The sequence below is a fragment of the Symphalangus syndactylus genome, chromosome 5 (assembly GCF_028878055.3).
Source record: "Symphalangus syndactylus isolate Jambi chromosome 5, NHGRI_mSymSyn1-v2.1_pri, whole genome shotgun sequence".
Classification (NCBI taxonomy): Eukaryota; Metazoa; Chordata; class Mammalia; order Primates; family Hylobatidae; genus Symphalangus; species Symphalangus syndactylus.
Genome location: NC_072427.2, coordinates 13,460,596 through 13,483,460, shown reverse-complemented (window position 1 = coordinate 13,483,460; position 22,865 = coordinate 13,460,596). Strand labels below are relative to the sequence as shown.

Here is a 22,865-nt window from a genome sequence, read left to right as displayed (position 1 = left end):
TGAAGTTTTGTCAAATCTGAATTTTTTTTAAGACTCAAAATATAAAGCTGAATCCCTTGGTGTTCCTCCCTCTCAACCTATGCTTTTTATGTCTCTCTCTCTTTTTTTTTTTTTTGAGACAGATTCTTGCCCTGTCGCCCAGGCTGGAGTGTAGTAGCGCAGTCTTGGCTCACTGTAACCTCTGCCTCCCGGGTTCAAGCAATTCTCCTGCCTCAGCCTCCTGAGTAGCTGGGGTTACAGATGCGCTCCACCACACCCGGCTAACTTTTGTATTTTTAGTAGATACGGGGTTTCACCATGTAGGTCAGGCTGGTCTCGAACTCCTGACCTCATGATCCGCCCACCTCAGCCTCCTAAAATGCTGGCATTACAGGCGTGAGCCACTGCACCTGGCCTTTTCTCTCTCTCTTACCTCCCAGACGTAACCATGATTCTGAATTCAATTTTTATACTTAACGTGTGGTTCTAGAGTTTTGCTACTTAAGTCTGTAAAGATGATAATAGCTCACATTAATAGCCAGTTACTGTTTATGTGCTTTATATATTATTTTTTCCACAGCAATCCTGTGAGGTAGTTTATTGTTTCCATTTTACATATTTAAAAATCAGGTGAAGAGAGTTAAGTGATTTGCCCTTATGTCACACAGTTAAGACATGGAACACAGTTTTGACCCAGGCAGTTTGGCATGAGAGGTTGGGTCCATAACCATTGTGCTACATAGCCTCCTACATATAAACAACATAGAGGATTGATTTCCATGTCTTAAAACTGTAATTGGCACACTTGTGTATCCTGTGACTTGCTTTTCCTCTCATAGCAGTCACATTTTTTGAGATTTATCTATGTTAATAATTGTGGCTCTCATTTAAGTTTCATGTTATTCTACGATTTATTCTTCCACAGTTTATTCTTTCTCATATTGGTGGACATCAGGATTTTTCCAAATGTTTGCTACTACAAATAGGCTACAGTGAAATTGTTGCCCATATTTTCTTGCACTGCACAAGTGAGAGCTTCTCTAGGGTGTATGGCTTGAGCAAAAATGGTGGGTCATTCATTAGGTGGACACATCTGCCACTTTATTAGATACTCGAGTTACCCTTGAAAGCAGTTGCAGAGATTGCATTAATTATAGCAATGAATTCAAGTTCCGATTGCTTACCAGCCTTAGAAACAGTTGTTAATTTCTGACTCAGTTAACAGTTGTTAATTTTTGCTAATCTGAGGGCTATGAAATACTGACTGAAGGTCGTTGGACATTTATTTTCATATTTTAGTGCTCATTCACGTTCCTTGTGAATTGCAGTTATTCAAAATTGACATATTTGGAATAATTTATCTTTCTTACCTTTTCTGTAGGAATCCTTTTTACATTCTTAATACTAATCTTTTATTTTTTATGGTCATTACAGGTGTCTCTTAGTTTTTGGTATATTTTTTATTTTATGTCCTTTTAAAAAATTGAAGTATAACACAGAAAAATCCACAGATAAGTGTGTAGCTGTGGAAATGACCAAAAAGTGATGGGAGTTTGTAGAGTTTTCATTATTTGAAAATTTCATGACCACGGGTCTTACTTAGTTCATTGTGCCAGATACTCAGTGGCTGACAACCATGTTCCTACACCATTCTGTGAAATTTTCTGGAATTATACGGTGGTAATTTTCTCTAAGTTCCCAGTTTTACCTTTATGGAATTTCTTGTGTTTGGATACCGAATTCTGGATATTGGTTCCTAATTTTATCTTTTTAAGTTGTTCATTTCTGCTTTTTACTCTGCTTTCTGGGAGATTCCTTCAACTTTGTTTCACATTACTTATTTCCAAGATCTTTTTCCTCCACCGCTCTCGAATATCTTTATACTTCTCTTTGCTTTCCATTGTTATACACTTTGCTTTGATGGCTTTGCTGATCCTCGGTTTTCAGCTCATATTTAAGAGTGGAGGACTAAACATCTGATTGGAAGTTTGAGCATGTGGGTGGTGGGGCTTGATCTCCTTTGAAAGTTTTCACTATAGGATGATCTAGCAGAAACTTGGCGACGGATAGTCAGGATCATTTGGTTTTTCCTCTGGGGCAGTCACATTTTGTGAAGAATGCCCCAGTTTCCTGACTCTCCAGAGCGTGAAGGCCTGGCTCCATCCATTCTGGAATCTGAGAGGCAGAAGACTTGGGTGTGGCTCACCCTGTGTGACTGTGCTCATGTGCTCACATAATCCTGTTTTCAGTGTGGTGGGCTCAGCCCTCATCCGTGCCTACGTGGTCCAGCTCAGAGGTTCTTTTATCGTTTTCTGGAGAATAAATCTTTATATTTGTTGCTGGGTGGAGTTAGAGATCTGGGTATCTTATGAATCTGGATATGTGTTACTTCTTAAGCAGTTTTTAACCACTCCCCATTTTAGCCCTCATCCTTCCTTGTGAAGACACCTCGCCTTTGGGGGAATTTTGCCCTGTAAGTCAGGTTAGTTCTCGGCTCTCTTCACTCCTGGCTTTGAATTTCATTTTCTCCGGTCTGTTTTGTCATTTCCCATGCTGCCAGTATTTTGTTGCCATTATCCTCTCTCTTGTTTTCTCTTGTCTTTGTGGGCTTGTCTCTTTTAGGGACAGTCCCTTTACCATTGTTTTAGTGGGATTGGGGAGGTAGAGAAAAGATTCTTGTGTTCTGTTTACCATCTTATCTGGAAGCCTTTCTCTTGCTTTCTTTCAAGCCTGAAGGATTTGTAAATATTTTATCCCATATTTTTAGACAGTTTGTGGTGGGAGAATTTCAGGTTAGGTCTGTAATACTGCTCCTCATTAGATCTTCAAAATGGGCTTGTGAGGCATGCCATGCCTCTCTTGCAGATGAGGAAGCAGTATTTAGAGAGGTTAAGTAAGGCGTGAAGGGTTATCACGTAACTCTAAGCGATGGTGCTGGCACTACACTTCAGGGTTTTCTGACTTGAATACTTACACTTACTCCACTGCACTAGCTTTACCCACTCTTCCTCTAGCAATTATATGGCATAGGAGTGGGCTGTGTTTTCATTGAGAGCACAGTAAGCAAAGGACAAGACTTATTTTCTGTAGATTGTTTATGTCTTTACTCTGTTGTTCTGTTGCAGTGTAAGGAGAGGATGAGGCCCGTGAAAAAGGCACTGAAACAGCTCGACAAACCTGACAAGGGGCTCAACGTGCAAGAACAGCTGGAACACACCCGGAACTGCCTACTGAAAATTGGAGACCGGATAGCCGAGTGCCTTAAAGCCTACTCAGATCAGGAGCACATCAAACTCTGGAGGAGGTAACTACTTTGGCCTCGTCTGCCCAGTTTGATTTGACTGAGTGTGGGAGTGGATTCTGTTTTCTTTTAATAAAAGGTGGCATAGCCACCTAAGAAACCTTTTTCCCAACAAAACTCATCTATTGGCAATATACCTGCAGGCTTTAACCTCCTTTCCATGAAATAGGCTATTCCACTGAGACGAGCCTTTTGAAGGGGTAGGACGATGTCATTAATTTATTTTATGAGAGAAAGATAGTGTTACTTGATTTACTGGTCTATTCTCAGAAATAAATTTCCTTTAAGCCTACAAGGGGCAGAAATCATCTGGTCTTAACTGCTTTACCCATCTCAGGTTGATATCCAGATATTCAGATATTACTGTATCTAATACAACTAATTGGTTGGTTCTGTACCAACACATGGGGAAACAAAGGTTAAAACCACAAGAACTATGAGTTCTCTATTCTCATATCCTTTTTTAATAATTAAAGTAGTAATCTGGATTAAAGCAGTTAATCTAGAACTTCAATGTTTAAGGCATCATGGTTTATAAATGTTCCTTTATATAGCCACTTAAAAGATTTCAATAGTTTTAGGGAAACAGGTGGTGTTTGGTGACATGGATAAGCTCTTTAGTGGTGATTTCTGGGATTTTGGTGCACTCATCACCCGAGCAGTGCACACTGCACCCAATGTGTCGCCTTTTATCCCTCAGCCCCCTTCCCCCCAGAGTCCATTATATCATTTTTATGCCTTTGCATCCAGTGTTTGGTTTTCCATTCCTGAGTTATTTCACTTAGAATAATGGTCTCCAACTCCATTGAGATTGCTGCAAATGCCATTATTTTATTCCTTTTTATGGCTGAGTGGTATTCCATGGTATGTATATACCACATTTTCTTTATACACTTGTTGGTTGATGGGCATTTAGGCTGGTTCCATATTTTCGCAATTGCAGATTATGCTGCTATAAACATGTGAGTGCAAGTGCCTTTTTCATATAATGACTTCTTTTCCCCTGGGTAGATACCCAGTAGTGGGATTGCTGGATATATATCCACTATTCACTTTGGATATTTTAAGAAAACATGACTGGAAATTTTTTTTTTTTTTTTTTAAATGAGACGGAATCTGACTCTATCACTCTATTGCCCAGGCTGAAGTGCAGTGGCACAATCTTGGCACTGCAGCCTCCACCTCCTGGGTTCAAGAGATTCTCCTGCTTCAGCCTCCTCAGTAGCTGGGATTACAGGTGCCTGCCACCACGCCTGGCTAATTTTTGTATTTTTAGTAGAGATGGGGTTTCATCATGTTGACCAGGCTGGTCTCGAGCTCCTGACCTTAGGTGATCTGCCCGCCTCGACCTCCTGAAGTGCTGGTATTACAGGCATGAGCCATTGCTCCCAGCCATGGCTGGAAATTCTAAAAGGCAGTTGTAACATTAAATCTCTTTCCATTAATCACAGTTACTTCGTTTTTATTTTATTTTAGACTCAGCGGGTACATGTGCCTGTTTGTACATAACCACAGTTACTTTGAACTTGTATAGTTCATGGATAATGTGATTATCTTTGTATAATATGTCCAATCTCAGAGGACTAGTTTTTGAGTGAAAAATGGATTTAAGAAAACTTCTGCATGATGGTGTCCACAGCATGCTTCACACCTATAAAGAAAAGATTTAATTTTCAAAATGGTACTTCTTTTTTTCCCCTTAACACTGTTACCAACTTCTTTGTTTACCTAGCGGCATCTGTCCTTTTTTTTTTTTTTCCTTTTTAAATTTAACACTGATTAGAAGATAGCAAAAGGTCCTCCCAGTGAACAGACCCATCTTTAAATGTGCCAGGCACTGTGATCTTGGCTAGCAGTAGTTTACAAGGTCCTCATCATTTACAAGTCAAAAAAGTAGTACAAGGTAAGCCCTCGGAGAAACTGTTCATCATGAGGCAGCAAATGCAAGACCAGATAGAGTGGAAGTGTTGAGAAGGAAGTGCGTGAAGAGTAGTCGGGAAGGAAGGTCTTCTGAGAGGCAGGCAAGTGCACTTGAACTGAGCGTACATGACCTGTGTTGAATTGCTGAGATGAACAGAGTTCTCAGGCTTCAGCAAAGGCTTGAAAGTGGGACAGGGAGGGGACTGGGTGGTGTTCAGGATTTAAAGACAGTTTGCTAAAAAGACTGAAGCTCTTTATAGGAGGCTTTAGACAGGAAGGTAAATGGCTCTTCACCTGATGCAGCAGGCTTACTAGTTAGGGAGCCTGTACAGGTATCCTGTCAGCAGCAAGCCATGGTGAAACTACCTATCAGGAAGTTTGAGAAGATATGAGACTCCTTTATCTAGCTCACTCTGACTACCTGTGCTTACTCTTTTTAAACACCTCTTTCATCATATCATTCCCCTGTTGTGCAGTAACACCATGCTAGGGTGAACATAATGGAATTGGAGGGAAAAAGTCACTGAGAGTTTTAAGGAAGAAATGAAAGGTTGTGGTGGTGACAACTGGGAGGAAGGAGGGACAGCAACACAGAGATGACCAACTGAATGGAAGCCACAACCTGGGAGATGGTGGTGCTGATGGATTTGTGGTAGAGTCCAGAAACTGAAGGAAAACTTAAAGGACTGGAGTCTGGGGTGTCATTGATATAAATTTAGAGGAGTTTTAGGTATTGATAGAGCCTTAGTCTCTAAATCCCTCTGTCAGACGCTTTTGGCAAAACCATATAAAGGTGTACAGTAAGTCCTCAGATAACGTTGTTTCCTTCAGCTTTGTTTCATTATAACATTGATGAGAAAAAAAAATTGATTTTGTTTCACTTAAAGTTGCAATTTCCAAGAACCTATTGACAACATTAAGTTAGGACTTACTGTATTATTAACACAAATACCTGAAATAATATTTCTCTAACTTAATTTCTATGCTTAGGGAGTATACCACAGCACAATTTAATAGCTTGCCGTCCATGAAGATAATAAAAAATTGCTTTTCTAATCCTATAATTCACCAGAACTGTTCATTTTTCCTTTTAGGAACCTATGGATTTTTGTTTCCAAGTTTACAGAATTTGATGCTCGAAAACTGCATAAGTTATACAAGATGGCTCATAAGAAAAGGTCTCAAGAAGAGGAGGTAAAGTACAAATTCAATCCTAATTCATACAAACAAATAGCAATTCCACAGAAAAATCTCTTAATTTTTGTTTTTCCATGGGGAGATGATCACAGAATCACGGGTTATTGCTGGTGCTGATAGTCAAACAATAAGACCAGATGGGTGAAATAGCCAATGTATTGGAGCCTAACATTGTTGAAATTCTGACAAAGAGTGTTCACCCTGTGTTTTTATGTCCTAAAATCATTTGTTCACCAGGTTTTTTCTTCCATGTGCATTTTTCTTCTGTACATGTCGGTAGCTTATAAATGTGGCTCCTAGGAAGTAATAGGGTGGTGGGAAGAAAATACTTTTTCTCTTCTTTCCTGGACCATCTGCTTGGTCTCCTTCCAGCTTTTGTATGGAAGGGGTCCTACTACTCACTTGTGAGACGTGCTCAGAAGTTGCCTCTCCTTTGGAATAGGGGGATGGGTGCAGAAGTGACATGGAGGAGGCTGCAGAGGCAGTGCTCCTTGTGTGAGTGTGCCCATTTGCAGATCTGCTGACTTGCCAAATGGGCTGTACCCAAGTTGGACATTTGGTTCAATCTGTGAGCATTAAATACCACCTCCACTAAGGTGTTAGCTCCATGAAGGCAGAGATTTTATGTCTCTCATCTACTGCTATGTTCTCAGCACATAGAATGGAATAGAATGGTGCTGGGGACAGGGAGGCACTCAGGAGTATTTGTTATGCTGTGCCCAGTGCTGTGTTGGCCTGTGAAGCAGCACCCTCAAGTAGTTTATAATTTAATTTTACATGGAAGAATATGTTATAGCAGTAACATACAGGAATCATATACTAATAAGCATTATAAAAAGTCTATAAAAGGATAGTCAGGAAAGGCCCCAGGAGGGAATAGTTAGGAAAGGCCCTTTAGAAAGGAGTGAAAATTAGGAAGAAGGTCTGAAGTTGGACACATAATAATGAAAGACTTCATTCATTTAGGGATCAGAAATGAGTATAAGTTGAATAACAAAAACGGTGGTATCCTACTAGTGGGAGTATACATTGTCACAACCTTTCTGGAGGAGAATTCAGCAAGATTTATTAAAAGACTAAAGCATGCAGTTTTGCTTCCAGGAATTTAGTTTTGAGAAGGAGATAGAGATTTAAACATGTTTATAATGGAAATGACTTGGAAGCCCAACAGTAAGAAATACATTCAGTGTGGCTAGGCGCGGTGGCTCGTGCCTATAATCCCAGCACTTTGGGAGGCTGAGGCGGGTGGATCACTTGAGGCCGAGAGTTCGAGACCAACCTGGCCAATATGATGAAGCCTCATCTCTACATAAACTACAAATATTAGCTGGGTGTGGTGGCACATGCCTGTAGCCCCAGCCCCTCAGGAGGCTGAGGTGGGAGGATCGCATGAGACCAGGAGGTGGAGGTTGCAGTGAGCTGAGATTGCATCACTGAATGCCTGCCTGGGTGACAGAGTGAGACTCTGTTTAAAAAAAAAACAACAACAAAAAAAAACAAAACACATTCAGTAGTTCATGATATATCCATATTGGGGAGTACTAATCAATTATTAAACATAATATCGTAGAAATAAGTATTTACATGGAAAGATTTTCACAGTACATTAAGTGAAAAATGAATACCAAATATTTTTGTTTAAAATACAAATACAAAAAAAAGCTTGGAAAAATATGTGCCAAATTATTAACAGTAATTCCCTTGCTGGTTAGGATTTGGGTCACTGTATTGTTTTTATTGTGTGATTTTTTTTTTATATCAAACATTTGACTTGTGTGATAAGGAGTAATGTCGCTCCAACATTCAGATATTTAGCTTGATGACTTTGGCATAGGAGTTAGTTCCCACCGGACAGTCCCGCAGGGTTGTTTGTTGTGGTTAGCCTTGGAAAGTCGGTAGTCTTGGTTTTACATGGTCCAGCATGATCCTCTGAGAGTGCCGCCAGCCTGGGCGCCCACGCCATACCCTGTACAGTGACATCTAGCAGTCTATGCATGTGTTCTTGCAGGTACTTAGCAGTAATGGTCAAACTCAGCATAAATTCCACGGAGTTCCCCCAGCAAATAGCCTAACAGTGGAATTTATGAGCCTTTTTTTGGTTAGGAGGTAGTAAACGGCAGTTCAAAAGTTAAGGACAAGAAGGAGCTGTTTAGAGGTGATAGCCTTTATTCTTCTCTGGGGAATTAAGCCTGGGATCTTGAGCTTCTTTGGTTTCCTTTTACTCTTTCAGGAGCAAAAGAAGAAAGATGACATGCCTGGGGGTAAGAAACCATTTCGTCCAGAGGCCTCAGGCTCCAGCCGGGATTCTCTGATCTCTCAGTCCCATACCTCACACAACCTTCACCCTCAGAAGCCTCATTTGCCTGCCTCCCATGGCCCACAGATGCATGGACACCCAAGAGATAACTACAGTCACCCCAACAAGAGACACTTCAGTAACGCAGGTAGGTCATTAAGTGGAGTTTTTAAAAGAGGTGCCAAAAAATAAAAAATTCACACAGCCGTTTCGTTTTCCAAAGACACTGGCTAGACTTCTGTGCTTTATTCTCTTCTAACATTTTATTGTCCTCTCTTTTCTTAGTGAGAGAAAGCATGAAGTAAAGATCCCCCAATTTTTTTTTTGTTTGAGACTGAGTCTTGCTCTGTCACCCATGCTGGAGTGCAGTGGCACGATCTCGGCCCACTGCAACCTCCACCTCCTGGGTTCAGGCGATTCTCGTCCCTCAGCTTCCCGAGTAGCTGGGATTACAGATGTGCACCACCACGCTCGGCTAATTTTTAAATTTTTAGTAGAGACAGGGTTTTGCCATGTTGGCCAGGCTGGTCTCAAACTCCCGGTGCCATGTGATCTGCCCACCTCAGCCTCCCAAAATGCTGGGATTACAGATGTGAACCACTGTGTCTGGCCCCCAGGACTATTATTTCAACTTCAGAGTAAGAAGAACCCAGCTAACATGAACAAACGAAAAAGACTGAGGGAGAAGTTTACATTCTGTATGACAGTTAAATGGTTAAAACTGCTCATCTTGAAAGAGCTCTTGTAAATTGAGAACAAAACAATAATAACTGAATAGAAAAATGGGCAATCAACAGAGTGAAGAGACAGTTTCTGTAAGGTGAGAAAATATTACCAACCATACATCTGATAAGGGGATAATACCAAAACTGTGTAAGGAACTCAGCTCCTTATGTAGCAAGAAGGCAAATGCCTGATTAAAAAGTGGGCAAGGGACCTGAAGAGACATTTCTCAAAAGAAGACGTACAAATGGCCAACAGGTATATGAAAAAAATGCTCAGCATGACTAATCATCAGGGAAATGCAAATTAAAACTACGATGAGATATCATTTCACACTTGTTAGGATGGCCGTCACCAAAAAGTCAAAAGATAAGGGTTGCCAAGGATGTGGAGAGAAGGGAACCCAGCGCATTGTTGGTGGGAATGCCAGTTAGTGCAGCCATTATGGAAAACAATGTAGAGATGCCTCAAAAAAATCACAAATAGAACTACCATATTGTGCAGCAGTCCCACTACTGGGTATATATTCAACGAAAATGAAATTAGTTATGTTGAAGAAATGCCTGCACTTACATATTCATTGCAGCATTATTTACGATAGCCAAGATACAGAATCATCCTAAGTGCCCATCAGCAGATGAGTGGATAAAGAAAATGTATATATACACAATCGAATAGTATTCAGCTTTAAAAAGAAGGAAATCTTCTCGTTTGCACCAACATGGTTGAATCTGGAGGACATTTACGTTAAGTGAAATAAGTGAGGCACAGAAAGAGAAAAACTGCATATTCTCATTTATATTTGGAATCTGAAAAAGTCAAACTTATAGAAGCAGGGAGTAGAACAGGGTCGGAGAGCAGGGGAGAATTGGGAAGATATTAACAACGGAGATAAAATTTCAGTTAGATATGAGGAATACATTGAGAAATCTGTTGTACAGCATGGTGACTGTAGTTAATAACAATGTGTTATATTTTTGAGAATTGCTAAGAGATTTTAAGTGTTCTTGCCACAAAACGTAAGTGCGTGAGGTGTAGTGCATATGTTAATTAGGCTGATTCAGCCATTCCATAATGTATATGTATTTTAAAACATTGCGTTGTGATCAATAAATATATACAATTTTTAATTGTCAATTAAAAAATTTTTACAGCCCGGGCAACATAGACTCAGTCTCTACAAAAGTGTGAAAATTAGCTGGACATAGTGGCATAGTAGTCCCAGCTACTTGGGAGGCTGAGGTGGGAGAATTTCTTAGGCCTGGGAGGTGGAGGTTGCAGTGAGCCAGGATTGCACCACTGCACTCCAGTCTGGGCAATAGAGTGAGACCATGTCTCAAAAAAAAAAAAAAAAAAAAAAAAAAAAAAAAAAATTGCAGTTTTGAAACAAAACTCAAAGGAATCCAGATTGAATTAAAATTTTGGAAATTTGATTAGAAAAAAATAAACTCTGTAGAGCTTATCCATTGTTCTAAAACAAAATGAGCAAAAGTTATAAATTAGACAGTTCATGTAAAAGAGAAAATTCAAATGGCCAATATGACAAGATGACTAACCTTGCTACTAGGGAAATATAAATTAAAGCAACAATAGGTTAACCAATTTTTTTACCCATTCAGATAATCAAAAATTAAAAAGGGAAATACACCCGATTGCTGAGAGTGTGAATTGCTATAATCTTTTCAGAAAATAATCTGAAAACCCACTCTGCAGGTTCTCTGTTCCTCCAGCAGTGGTCCCTGCCTGCCAAAGACCCAGATCCTTAGCCTCTTGCTGGTGCTCAGGATCACAGATCTCTTCAGTGGTGACAGAAGTCATCTCTTATCTCTTTGAGGTTTTCCGCTCTGTGGAATCTTAGTCCTTCTAGTCCTCATTGCTTTGGCTGCTCTTTGATGCCTTTAAATACTTCTTTTTTTGTTTGTTTGTTTTTTTTGGGAGATGAAGTCTCTCGCTCTGTCACCCAGGCTGGAGTGTAGCGGCACTATCTTGGCTCACTGCAACCTCCACCTCCCGGGTTCAAGCGATTCTCCTGCCTCAACCTCCCGAGTAGCTGGGATTACAGGCACACACCACCATGCCGGGCTAATTTATTTTTTTATTTTTTTTATTTTTTTTATTTTTAGCACAGACAGGGTCTCACCATGTTGGTCAAGCTGGTCTTGAACTCCTGACCTCAGGTGATCCATTTGCCTCAGCTTCCCAAAGTGTTGGGATTACAGGTGTGAGCCACTGCGCCTGGCCTAAACACATTCTTTTTAATCTTCCCTTTCTTATCGTTTTTGGCAGGATGTAATTCTGCTACAAGCTACCCTGCCCGGAAGCATTAAGTTCTATGTTCTGTAATCTTAAAAATCTGCGTTCAAAATTATTTCATCACCATTTTATGAGGGAAAAAAAGCTAATGACTTTGCAGAATGATTGGGAAATGTTTCCCTGTTCTTAGATGTAGTTGCATCAGTTATACTGGCTTTTTTTCTAGTATTAGGCTGTTTTTGTGTTTTGCATACAATGTCACTTATTTTATATTCTGAATCCTTTAAAATAACTTCTTACTAAATACATTCTTTTATTTAAACCTTGGATTCCTCAGCCATCTTTTTAATAGCTCAATACTTTGTAACCTGTGATTTACCTCACAGAGGGTTTAAGAAGAAAGAAAATCTGTTTGATTTACTCTGGAAACAATGAATTAGCTTGAGTTTTAAGCACCTCTACAAAACCATAGACATTGACACCCTGTTAGAAATCTCACTTTCCATTTGATTTGAAGCCATCCTCAACTGATCCTTCGCATGTTTAGAAGGTGTCTCTTTTTGCTGTTATTTGTTAATTCTTAGGGTGAATAGTCAAAAGTTTTTTACTTTATGGTGCTCTCATCTGATCTACCCAGGTCAGCAATGAATTTAAGCCACTGGTTGACTGTACATCATATTAATGCTATCAGTTTCTGAGCTCGGCACTTCCTTAATGGTGTTATTCTCCAGCTCTGTAGCAAAAAGCTGGAAGGCCAGCAAAATGAGTAGAGACACTTATTTGGTGGCATGTCTTTGATCTTAACATAATTATAGACAGAAGATGGATTTTTCCATGAGGTCATAGGTTCCTTTTGGTTAGTCCTCTGTATGAGTTTCCTAGGGCCGTATATAACAAAGTATCACAGACTAGGTGGCTTAAAACATCAGACATTTATTTTCTCACATTTCTGGAGACCAGGAAGTCTGATATCAAGGTGTCAGCAGGATTGGTTCCTTCTGGAGGCTCTGAGGGAAAATCTGTTCCATGCCTCTCTTCTGCCTTCTGGTGGCTGCCAGCAGTTCTTGGCGTTCTTGACTCGTAGGTGCATCACGCCGATTTCTGCCTCCATGTTTGCATAGCCTTCTCCTATGCAGAGCCTGTCATAGCTCCCTCTGCCTTTATTTTGAAAGGATGCCTGTCCTGGAATTTATAGCCCAACCTAAATTCAGGATGATCTCATCTAGAGATTTTTAACTTAATTACATCCGCAAAGACCTAGGTAAAATCACACTTACAGGCTCTGGGTGGACATGATATTTTGGTAGCCACAGTTTAACTCTCCATCCCTGGACTTCTGTGTCTTCACTACATTTTCTGATTCAAGTGAGTATGATTCTTTTCCTTAGGAGAAAAGGAAGGCTACAGAAGTTAAAAGGATTGTAGTTTGGCCTTAATCCTTAAGAGACAGAGCACTGATCCAAGCTCAGAGTTAGAGAAATTACTTTTTTATAGGAGCAGGTCCATTTTTGTGTGTGTGCAGAATAGGGAAGAATAATAGAATCGGTGAGTGTAGTCTGGAGAGATTTTCAGAGACCAGGCACAGCAGGTACCAGCAGGTGAAATAAACGTTAAGATGTGTAACCGGAGGATATTACCTTGCAGCTGTGAAACTCAGCGGTATCACTTTCTGAATTAGTTTGGTTTTGGTGTTAAGAGTCTGCCACAGATTGGAAGGTTAAACAGGTATGGAGAGTGAAAAGCGGTAGTTCTTAAGATTTCAGAAGGAGAGGAGTAGTAAATTTTGCCTTAAAATTTTGTTGGAAAGAATGTTTAGGAGTCATTGGCCAGGTGCGGTGGCTCACGCCTGTAATCCCAGCACTTTGGGAGGCCGAGGCGGGCGGATCACGAGGTCAGGAGATCGAGACCATCCTGGCTAACACGGTGAAACCCCGTCTCTACTAAAAATACAAAAAATTAGCCGGGCGAGGTGGCGGGCGCCTGCAGTCCCAGCTACTCGGAAGGCTGAGGCAGGAGAATGGCGTGAACCCGGGAGGCGGAGCCTGCAGCGAGCCGAGATCACGCCACTGCACTCCAACCTGGGCGACAGCGGGACTCTGTCTCAAAAAAAAAAAAAAAAAGAATGTTTAGGAGTCATTACTGATATGTTAGCCAGCAACAACAAGACCAAGAAGAAAGAAATTTAATGTCTGTTTGTAACATGTGTCAGGCTTTCAGTTTGAACTTCAGCAAAGTAGTGCTTACTTCAGCAGCATACCTACAAAAATTGGAACAATACAGAGAAGACTGGTGTGGAAGAAAACAAAAATAAAAAATAAGGCTGGGCATGGTGGCTTGCAGCTGTAATCCCAGCACCTTGGGAAGCTGAGGCGGGCGGATCACCTGAGGTCAGGAGTTCGAGACCAGCCTAGCCAACATGGTGAAACCCTGTCTCTACTAAAAATTCAAAAATTGGGCAGGCATGGTGGCGGGTGCCTGTAGTCCCAGCTACTTGGGAGTCTGGGGCACGAGAATTGTTTGACCCAAGAGGTGGAGATTGCAGTGATCTAAGATCATGCCACTGCACTCCAGCCTGGGCAACAGAGCAAAACTCCATGTCCAAAAAAAAAAATTGTAGTGAAAGTGAAATTCATCCATTTCTTGCAGTCATCAGATCATTCTTTCTTTTCCTACAGATCGAGGAGACTGGCAGAGGGAAAGAAAGTTCAACTATGGTGGTGGCAACAACAATCCACCATGGGGAAGCGACAGGCACCATCAGTATGAGCAGCACTGGTACAAGGACCACCATTATGGGGACCGGCGACATATGGATGCCCACCGTTCCGGAAGCTATCGACCCAACAACATGTCCAGAAAGAGGCCTTATGACCAGTACAGCAGTGACCGAGACCACCGGGGACACAGAGATTATTATGATAGGTATGCAAAAAGGCTGTGAGACACCAGGTGCCGACCTTTGCCAGTTGTTTCTAGGGAGAAAGTGACGTATACATGAATGTATTTATCTATCAAATTACTGAAGATCTCATCATGTGTCAGCCACAGGGAATCCCATGTCTTGGTTAGATTTTATGTTTTATTTTCTGGGTCATAGGGAGCACATTTCACCTGTGCAGGAAAAGAGTTTTCTGCCGTCTTTTGAGGAAATGTAGTGAAGTGGTCGCCATAAAATATTAGAGTCAGCAACCAAATTTATTAAGCTCTGTGTGAGGCTATCAGCCACAGTAGGTGTCAGGGATCCCAAGATGGGTACCAGCCCACAGTCCTTACCTGCCACGAGCCCATAATTGAAGAGTCGAAGCCTTTCGAAGCTGCACCCTCTTTACTTCAGTACAATGCCACCAGTAGTAGCATGAACCAAAGCCTTGCATTGTGAGAGTAGCAAGTCCAGGGAGAGCTAAAGAGGTTTTATCTGTATTTCCTAATTTCAAATCTTGGATAATTTAACCTCATAGCAGCTTTGGTTTTCCCTGGGCTGATGATGTGCGTCCTTTGCACTGTACCTTGAATTTAAAGTGGGAAAATTTCATATACATGTCTCAAAGTCCTGCTTTGTTTTTGGAAGATCTGGTAACAGCCGGCCGCATTAGCAGAGAGCTGTAGCTGAGTAGCTGTCACCTCCTTAGGAGTCTGCCCCTCACTCCCACCCTTCTCTCTATTGTCTGGACACAGTGAGCACTTGCCTGCATTCTTCTAGTAGGTCTATATTTCTATTTGGTGTCAGTTTTCTTTTGCCTGAAGGACTTTTTCTGCTGGTGATAAACTCTTTCAGTGTTTGTATGTATGCCTGAAAAAGTATCTTGCCTTCATTTTTGAAAGCAGTTTTTGCTGAGTATATACATTTTTAGCTTTACAGTTTCTTTCAGTGCTTTAGAGATGTACCTCTGCTATTTACTTGCATTGTTTTGTGATGAAAAATCTGTCATCCTTTGTTCCTCTTTACATAATGTTCCTTTTAAAAAAAATCACTGATTATGATGTGCCTTGGTGTATTTTTCCTTGGTTTCTTGTGCTTGGAAATGTTTGAACTTCTTGGATCTGTGGGTTTATTGTTTCCATAAAATTTGGAAATTTTTACAATCTTCTTCAAATATTTTTTTCTGACCCTCCACTCTCTCTTCTTCTTTGGAGATTCTCATTACACCTATATTAGCTTGCTTGAAGTTGTCTCACAGCTCACTTGTATTCTGTTGACTTTTAAAAAATTATGCTTTCTCTCTGTTTCATTGTGGATAGTTTCTATTGCTACATCTTCAAGTTCACTAATACTTTCCTTTTCAAAGTCAAGACTGCTATGAGGCCCATCCAGTGTACTTTGCATTTTATACATTGTAGTTCTAAAAGTTCCGAAAGTTGTATTTGGGTCTTTTTATATATGTTCTGTGTCTAACCTTTTAAAACCTGGAAAACAGATATAACTTGGTTTTGATGTCCTTGTCTGCGAATCTTATCACTTGGGTCAGTTTCAGTTGATACCTCCTCACTGTGGGTCTTGCTCCCCTGGTACTTTCTGTGCCTAATAATTTTTGTCAGATGCCAGATGTAACATCTACCTTGTTGGGTGCTGGATATTTTTGTATTCCCGTAAGTATTCTGGAGCTTTGTTATGAGTTGCAGGTTATTTGGAAGCAGTTTCCTTTCTCAGGTCTTGCTGTTAAGATTCGTTAGGTAGAACCAGAGCAGTGCTCAGTCAAGGGAATGATTGCCCACCCCCAAGGTAAAGAGCCTCATTGCACTCTACCCAATTGCATTAGTCTGTTTTGCAGGAATACCTGAGGCTGGGTAATTTATGGAGAAAAGAGTTTTATTTGGCGCACAGTTCCGCAGGCTGTACAAGCATAGCACCAGCATCTGGTTGGCTTCTGGAGAGGCCTCAGGGAGCTTTTACTCATGGTGGAAGGCGAAGTGGGAGTAGGCGTCCCATGGCAAGAGAGGGAGCAAGAGAGAGAGGAGGAGGTGCCAGCCTCTTTTAAAGCACCAGCTCTCACATGAACTCAGAGAACTCACTCATTATCACAAGGACAGCACCAAGCCATTTATGAGGGATCTGCCCAAACACCTCGCACTACAACATTGGAGGTCACATTTCAACATGAGATTTGGAGGGGACACATATCCAAACTGTATCACCATCTGGAGGTCTTTGGTGTGGCTGGTGAGAACAGGCACGATGCCAGTTCTTTGTGAGCACAGGGCACTGTTACCTTTTGTCTTTTCGGGTGGTTCTTTCCCTGGCCTTGGGTAGTTTCCCCACATGCACATCCTAAGCAGTATTCAGCTGTATACCTGGGAAACCTCTGTAGATCTTCAAACTTCTTGCTCTGCAGAACTGTCTTCTCTCATGCCATGTCCTGTGAACTCTGGCCACCTTGGTTCCCCATCCCTCACCTTGGGAAGCCAACTGGTGTCTTTCTGGGTTTCCTTCTTCCTGTGTCACAGCCTGAGGGCTATCTCATGATAGTAAGGAGGAGATACACCTAATGCTAAGTGACGAGTTAATGGGTGCAGGAAATCAACATGGCACATGGATACATATGTAACAAACCTGCACATTGTGAACATGTACCCTAAAACCCTAAAGTATAATAAAAAAAAAAAAAAAAGGCTCATTTCATTAGTGTCCATTCCTCAGGGATCACTGTGCTTCATGGCCTCATGTCTGGTGTCTTGAAAACCACTGTTCTATACGTTTTGTCCCTTTTGGCTGTTTCAGGCAGGAGGGTAAATCTAGTCCCTGTTATTCCATTTTGACTGGAACTTGAAATTGCTCACTTCTTCCTCCCTCTTTCTTTCATTGAGGTGAAATTCATGTTACATAAAGGAACTATTTTAAAGCGAACAACTGAATGACCTTAGTGCATTTATACTATCGGGCAGCCAACACTTCTGTCTAGTTCCAAAACACTTTCATCACTCAGAGAAAACCCTGTAACCATTAAATAATCCTTCCCCATTATTCCCTCTCCCCAGCCTCTGGCAACCACCAGTTTGCATTCTGTCTCTCTGGATTTGCCTAGACATTTCGTATAGAAAGAATCATACAATATGTGACCTTTTGTGTCTGGCTTCTTTCACTTAGCATAATGTTTTCAAGGTTCATTCATCAGTACTCATTCCATCTTATGGCTGAATAATATTGCATTGTGTGGATATACCACATTTTGTTTATCCATTCATCTGCTGATGGACGTTTGAGTTGTTTCCATCTTTGGGCTATTGCGAATAATGCTGCAGTGAAGATTGGTATACAGGTACTTGACTACCTGTTTTCAGTTTTGGATATGGTGCCTAGGAGTGGAATTGTTAGTCATATTCTTTACATTTTTAGGAAACACCAAAATGTTTCTACAATGGCTGAACCATTTTACATTCCTATCAGCAATGTATAAGAGTTGAAGGTTTTCCTTGTCTTTGCCAACACTTACTTCCTGGGTTTTTTTTTTTTTTTTTTATGAATATCTCCATCTTGGTGGGTGTGAAGTAGTCTATTGTGGGCTTGAATATGCATTTCCCTAATGATTAATGATATTGAGCATCTTTTCATTTTTTTTGGCCATTTGTATATCTTCTTTGGAGAAATGTCTGTTCAAATCCTTTGCCTGCTTTTGAGTTGGGTTGTTTGTTTTTGTTGTTGAGTTTTACTAATTCTTTTTTTAATGGTATCATGAGCAGTTTACCATGGTCCAAGCTAAAAATTTTAATACTCTTCACATTGAGTTGGTTTTGAAGAGAATTTTATTAACTAGTCACTTAGTTGTCACATATTTAGGTTGATGGAGTTATTAATAACTTACAAAATAATTTCTGTGGCTCTTTTTCTCATGGGCTGGGTCCAGGAATATGGAAATGTTTATGGATCTTACCAGATTTTTCCTAAAGGGAGTGAGTTTGCAAAGCCATCAGTGATTTTTCAAGTGTGTACTTGTGTCACTGCACACTTGAGGCTTATTTCATAGGATGTATTTTGCTAATAAGTGTAAAATGACTCTTTGTTATTAATTTTTTTGATTCCTAATAATGTGAGCATTGATCCTTGAGTCCATTTGTAAGTGTCCTTGAATATGAGTATATGAGGACGAGCCAAGTGGGTGGTGAAGAGAAGTGGATGGGAATCTGGCTTCAGTCTTTCGACTAATCCTTGCATCTCTATTTCAGGCACCATCATGACTCCAAGCGGAGGAGATCCGATGAATTTAGGCCTCAAAATTACCACCAGCAGGATTTCCGACGAATGTCTGATCACCGCCCCCCTATGGGCTACCATGGCCAGGGACCCTCAGACCATTACCGCTCTTTCCACACAGATAAACTGGGGGAATATAAACAGCCTCTACCCCCATTGCACCCTGCAGTCTCAGATCCTCGCTCACCCCCTTCTCAGAAATCTCCTCACGATTCCAAGTCACCCCTGGATCATAGGTCTCCTTTGGAGAGATCACTAGAACAGAAAAACAACCCAGATTATAACTGGAATGTTCGGAAAACATAAAGGACAGCTCGTCAAGGAGAGAGTAAGAGTCACCAAACACGTGGATATTTTTGGTCTGATCCTACAGTAGCCAGTTATCTAGACCAGTAAGTGGAGTTTCGGACATGCTGCTGCTGTCAACTCACTGGCTGAAGGAGCACTTCAAGGAATGGGAGGCCTTTCACTGGGTCCAGCTCTGATTCGGGTCACCCCTCCTGCACTTTGGCACCCCATCCCATTCCAGCCTAGTTCTGGCCTCCCACTTTGACGGGCACTTGGAGGAGGAGCTGACTTTGTGTGTACCAGTTTCACTGGGATGTGTTTCCCCAGTCAAGGAACAGGGGATCTTCAGAGTCATGAATGTTTTTTGCCAGGGTCAGTGTTCCCAGGACCTTAGTGCATGGTCAGGGCAGGAACTGGTGCATGGAGGCTGCTGGGACCTGATGTTACAGTGTGTGATTTGGTTGATTTGGTTCACTCTGACATGATGGATGCTGCTGATGGGGAGTGGCGAGTTGGGGCAAACGGGTGGGGACAAGCATAGGACTTGAAGGGGAGCAGGTACACCCCTCAAACGTGTTCTTGGGAGAAATGATACACTTGGCCTCATTATGTGAAACCTATGGGTGGGGTTGAGGTGGGGAAGTAGAGAGAGGGCAACAGCTTCCACAACTGCTTCATCTCTGCCAACACTAATTTTTCCCACACTGTCTTTGTACATTTCAGAGGTTTGGTCTCCTGAGTGGGCCTCCTTTTCCCACTGTGCCAGGAAAAGTAGGTTGCTCTGGCTGACTTTTGAGTACTGTGAGTTAGGCAACATTGATGCCAGCATGGGTCTTACTTGACTGGGGAGTAGGCTGAGTGAGGGGTAGGGTGGGGTAGGTGGGGAGTAGTGTGGCCAGGGAACTGGAATCCCTGGTGGATTTCTGATTCCTATGCTGAGAAGGAAAGCTACAGGACCTGGAGAAGGGGATGCAGAGGCAGGCCTGCTGACCAACTTGTTGCAATCACAAAGGTGGGGGTCCTGGTGCAGGCAGTGAACAGGCTTCTAATGTGGGGTTCAGTAGTGCCAGCAAGTGGGGGAAACTTTCAGTATTGGGCTAGGTCAACACTTCCTGCTGCATTTCCTTCCCTTTGCACAGCTTGAAGAAATAGATTGGACAGAATCACACATCATGTGGTGGGCAGATGGAAATAAGTACCTGTGGTGAACAAGTTTCTACTGTAGTTGGAGATGACTAGAATTGAATTCAGTTTCTCTTAGAATATAATCAGGTATAAACCTAAGTTAAACTCTCTCCCAAACAGGGAGCATCCAAAGACACAGTGACTTGAGCTATAGATAGTAAAAATCGTACTAGAGTTGAACTGAGTTGGGTTTAGGAAGCAAGTTGGTTGCATCAATTAAGCAGGCTCTTTTCAATTGACTGATGCTGGGGCCTTCAGTTTTATTCTCAGTATAGCTTGCTAGTATTGTTAGAGTATCCAAAGGCCTTTCTAGATGGAGACAGAATAACTGACTTGAACATACAGTGTGCCTGTAAGTGTCCAGGCTCAGAGCTGGTGAAAACCCTTTTGTTGGGCGTGTGCAGGGTTAAACTCCCTGAAGTAACTTGTGAGGACTTCAGTGCTTGCTGCTGTCCTGGGCAGCACCATGAATGCCTTTAGCAAGACATGCCGAGTTGGATCCCCCGAATGAAGCAGATGTAGCTGTGGTGTGACCCTTGCTCCCTGCTACACAGAGCATCGCAGCGCTGGCCTGTGTGGTTTCCAGATGAGGGTCTGGGTCCCGGAAGCTTGTGTTGAGAGCTCGGTAGACCCACCCCCCTTACTGAACCCTCATAGTTCTTGGGGTTGTTCAGCCTGGACTTGTAGCATACATGTCCTGAAGCAAAGCTCTGGTGACTGCATGAGCCACCTGGCCACAGTCCTCCCATGGAGGGCCTGCTGTGACGCTCAGTGGAGAGGGCAGGGCATGTGTCTCCACTTAGGCCACACAGTGATAAGGAAACCACAGATGGAGCTTCTTGCTGATAATATTGACTCTAGCCCACGTTTGCCTTGCCCAAGCCAAAGAGGAAGGTTAGGTTGGCTTGTCAAGCCCTTGAGCGATGGGAGATGGGGTGGGAAGGTGAGCCCCTGCAGAGAGTTGGGTAGTGTCCTTCAGGAACGAAAGGAGGGGCAAAGGAGTCACCAGAGGCCCTGCATTTCCATCAGGGTTTCCACAGTCATCAGGGCTTCTCCCTTGAGTTGCTGATAGGAGATGTGAGTTATGCCCAAAGATGTCTCATCATGAGGAAAAAGAAACTTCTTTTGTTCACATTCAGGACCCTTAGTGCCATATGAAGTAGCAAAAGGCAGTATCGGCCAGATCAGTGTTACATTGATGCTAAAATTACAGTGTCCCCATTAGACAACTATTTTAGGTGCTGGAATATGTTTGAAGAGTGCGTTGGGAAAAAGGAAGCATTTCTTCATTGATTTAAATCAGTATGAATATTATATGCCTAAATAAAAAATTTGCACAGGTAAATTCTCTCACTTGTGAATGGGAGAAGCTGCCCCAGGAATCTGTGAGGATGGCATTCCCTGGAGCCTGGCTTTGAAAGATTTTATTGTTGGTAGAAATAACGGGTTGAGGAAGAGGGAGTTAGTTAGCATCACCTAAAACCTGCACGTGAACAAGGGTTGACATGATACACTATGGCCTTTAGAAAAGGGCCAGGTGAAACCCCAAGCTAATCACTGCGGTCTTTCAGAGCCGGACAGACAGGTGCCAGCAGAGCCCGGGGCTCGCTCTCCTTTCAGTCATTCCTCAGCCCTTGGAAGGGAAGCCCAAACACTTCGCACGCTGTGCTGCAGACATTCTGGCCTGGTGTGTCTGAAAGTTGCATCAGTCCTCACGGTGCAAACACAGTTTATTTAGGAAGTCACACAATGACACTGAAATCCTACAGACCAAAATCCACTTGTCAGCAGGAGCAGCAGCCCAGGCCCAGCACCAGCGGTCTTCCGGCTCCTCTGAGGGCTGCCACGTTGGGCGAGGGGAGCCATGCCAAGGGTCCAGGCTGCTTTAGGCCACCTGTGCCCCACTCATCTGGGGACAGATGGTTTTTCTTTATTGTAAAATTGTGGACTTTTAAAACCTGTTGACTAAACAGTAATTAATTTATATTTGTGAAAAATGCCACTGTCCTAGTGATTTCTGATGTAAATAATGTTGTTTATATAGTATGTATTAAATTTTCCTACATTGTAAAACTGCTGTACTTTTGATTCTTGTATATTAAAAAGTGTTCCTGAGGATTTTTAGAATTGGGCTAACACGTTGCATTGCATTGTGGTGTGAGCTATGTGACTAGAGATACCTCCTTGTCTACCTTCCCTCGTTGGTTGCTGGGTCACATCCAGATTTTTTGACAGCTTGTGAAGTGGAGCCTTTTAAAGTTGCATTTCCCGCCATCCGGTACCAGTTTGCATTGTTGCGTACCAGCCTTAACACCACAGATACCTAAGCTATTCCTGAGTTTGCCGTCGCTGAGGTGAACAGCTCCCTGGCCGAGCAACTCCAGGCCGTGGCCCACAGCTCTGCACTTGAGGGAGGACTGGAGTTGCCGAAACCGGTAGTTAATTCCCGTGGGTTAGTCCTGCCTGGGAGGATCCAGGGAGACCTGGGGGGCCACCCCTTCTATCTTGAAGGAAATAACACTGTGTCTGCCAGCCTG

General features: G+C 42.2%; 1 protein-coding gene across 3 annotated transcripts in view; it reads left to right on the top strand.

Annotated features, from left to right (window-relative positions):
• Positions 1-22,452, top strand: part of CHD2 (chromodomain helicase DNA binding protein 2) — a 146,162-nt gene extending 123,710 nt beyond the window's left edge. For all 3 annotated transcript variants that reach the window (XM_063640073.1, XM_063640072.1, XM_063640074.1), the window contains 5 exons: positions 3,105-3,283; positions 6,295-6,394; positions 8,628-8,841; positions 14,345-14,591; positions 18,828-22,452. In XM_063640073.1, the coding sequence (XP_063496143.1) occupies positions 3,105-3,283; positions 6,295-6,394; positions 8,628-8,841; positions 14,345-14,591; positions 18,828-19,161 (1,074 nt within the window). In that variant the 3' untranslated portion in view covers positions 19,162-22,452. The remainder of the gene's footprint in view (positions 1-3,104; positions 3,284-6,294; positions 6,395-8,627; positions 8,842-14,344; positions 14,592-18,827) is intronic.
• The last annotated feature ends 413 nt before the right edge of the window (positions 22,453-22,865 follow it).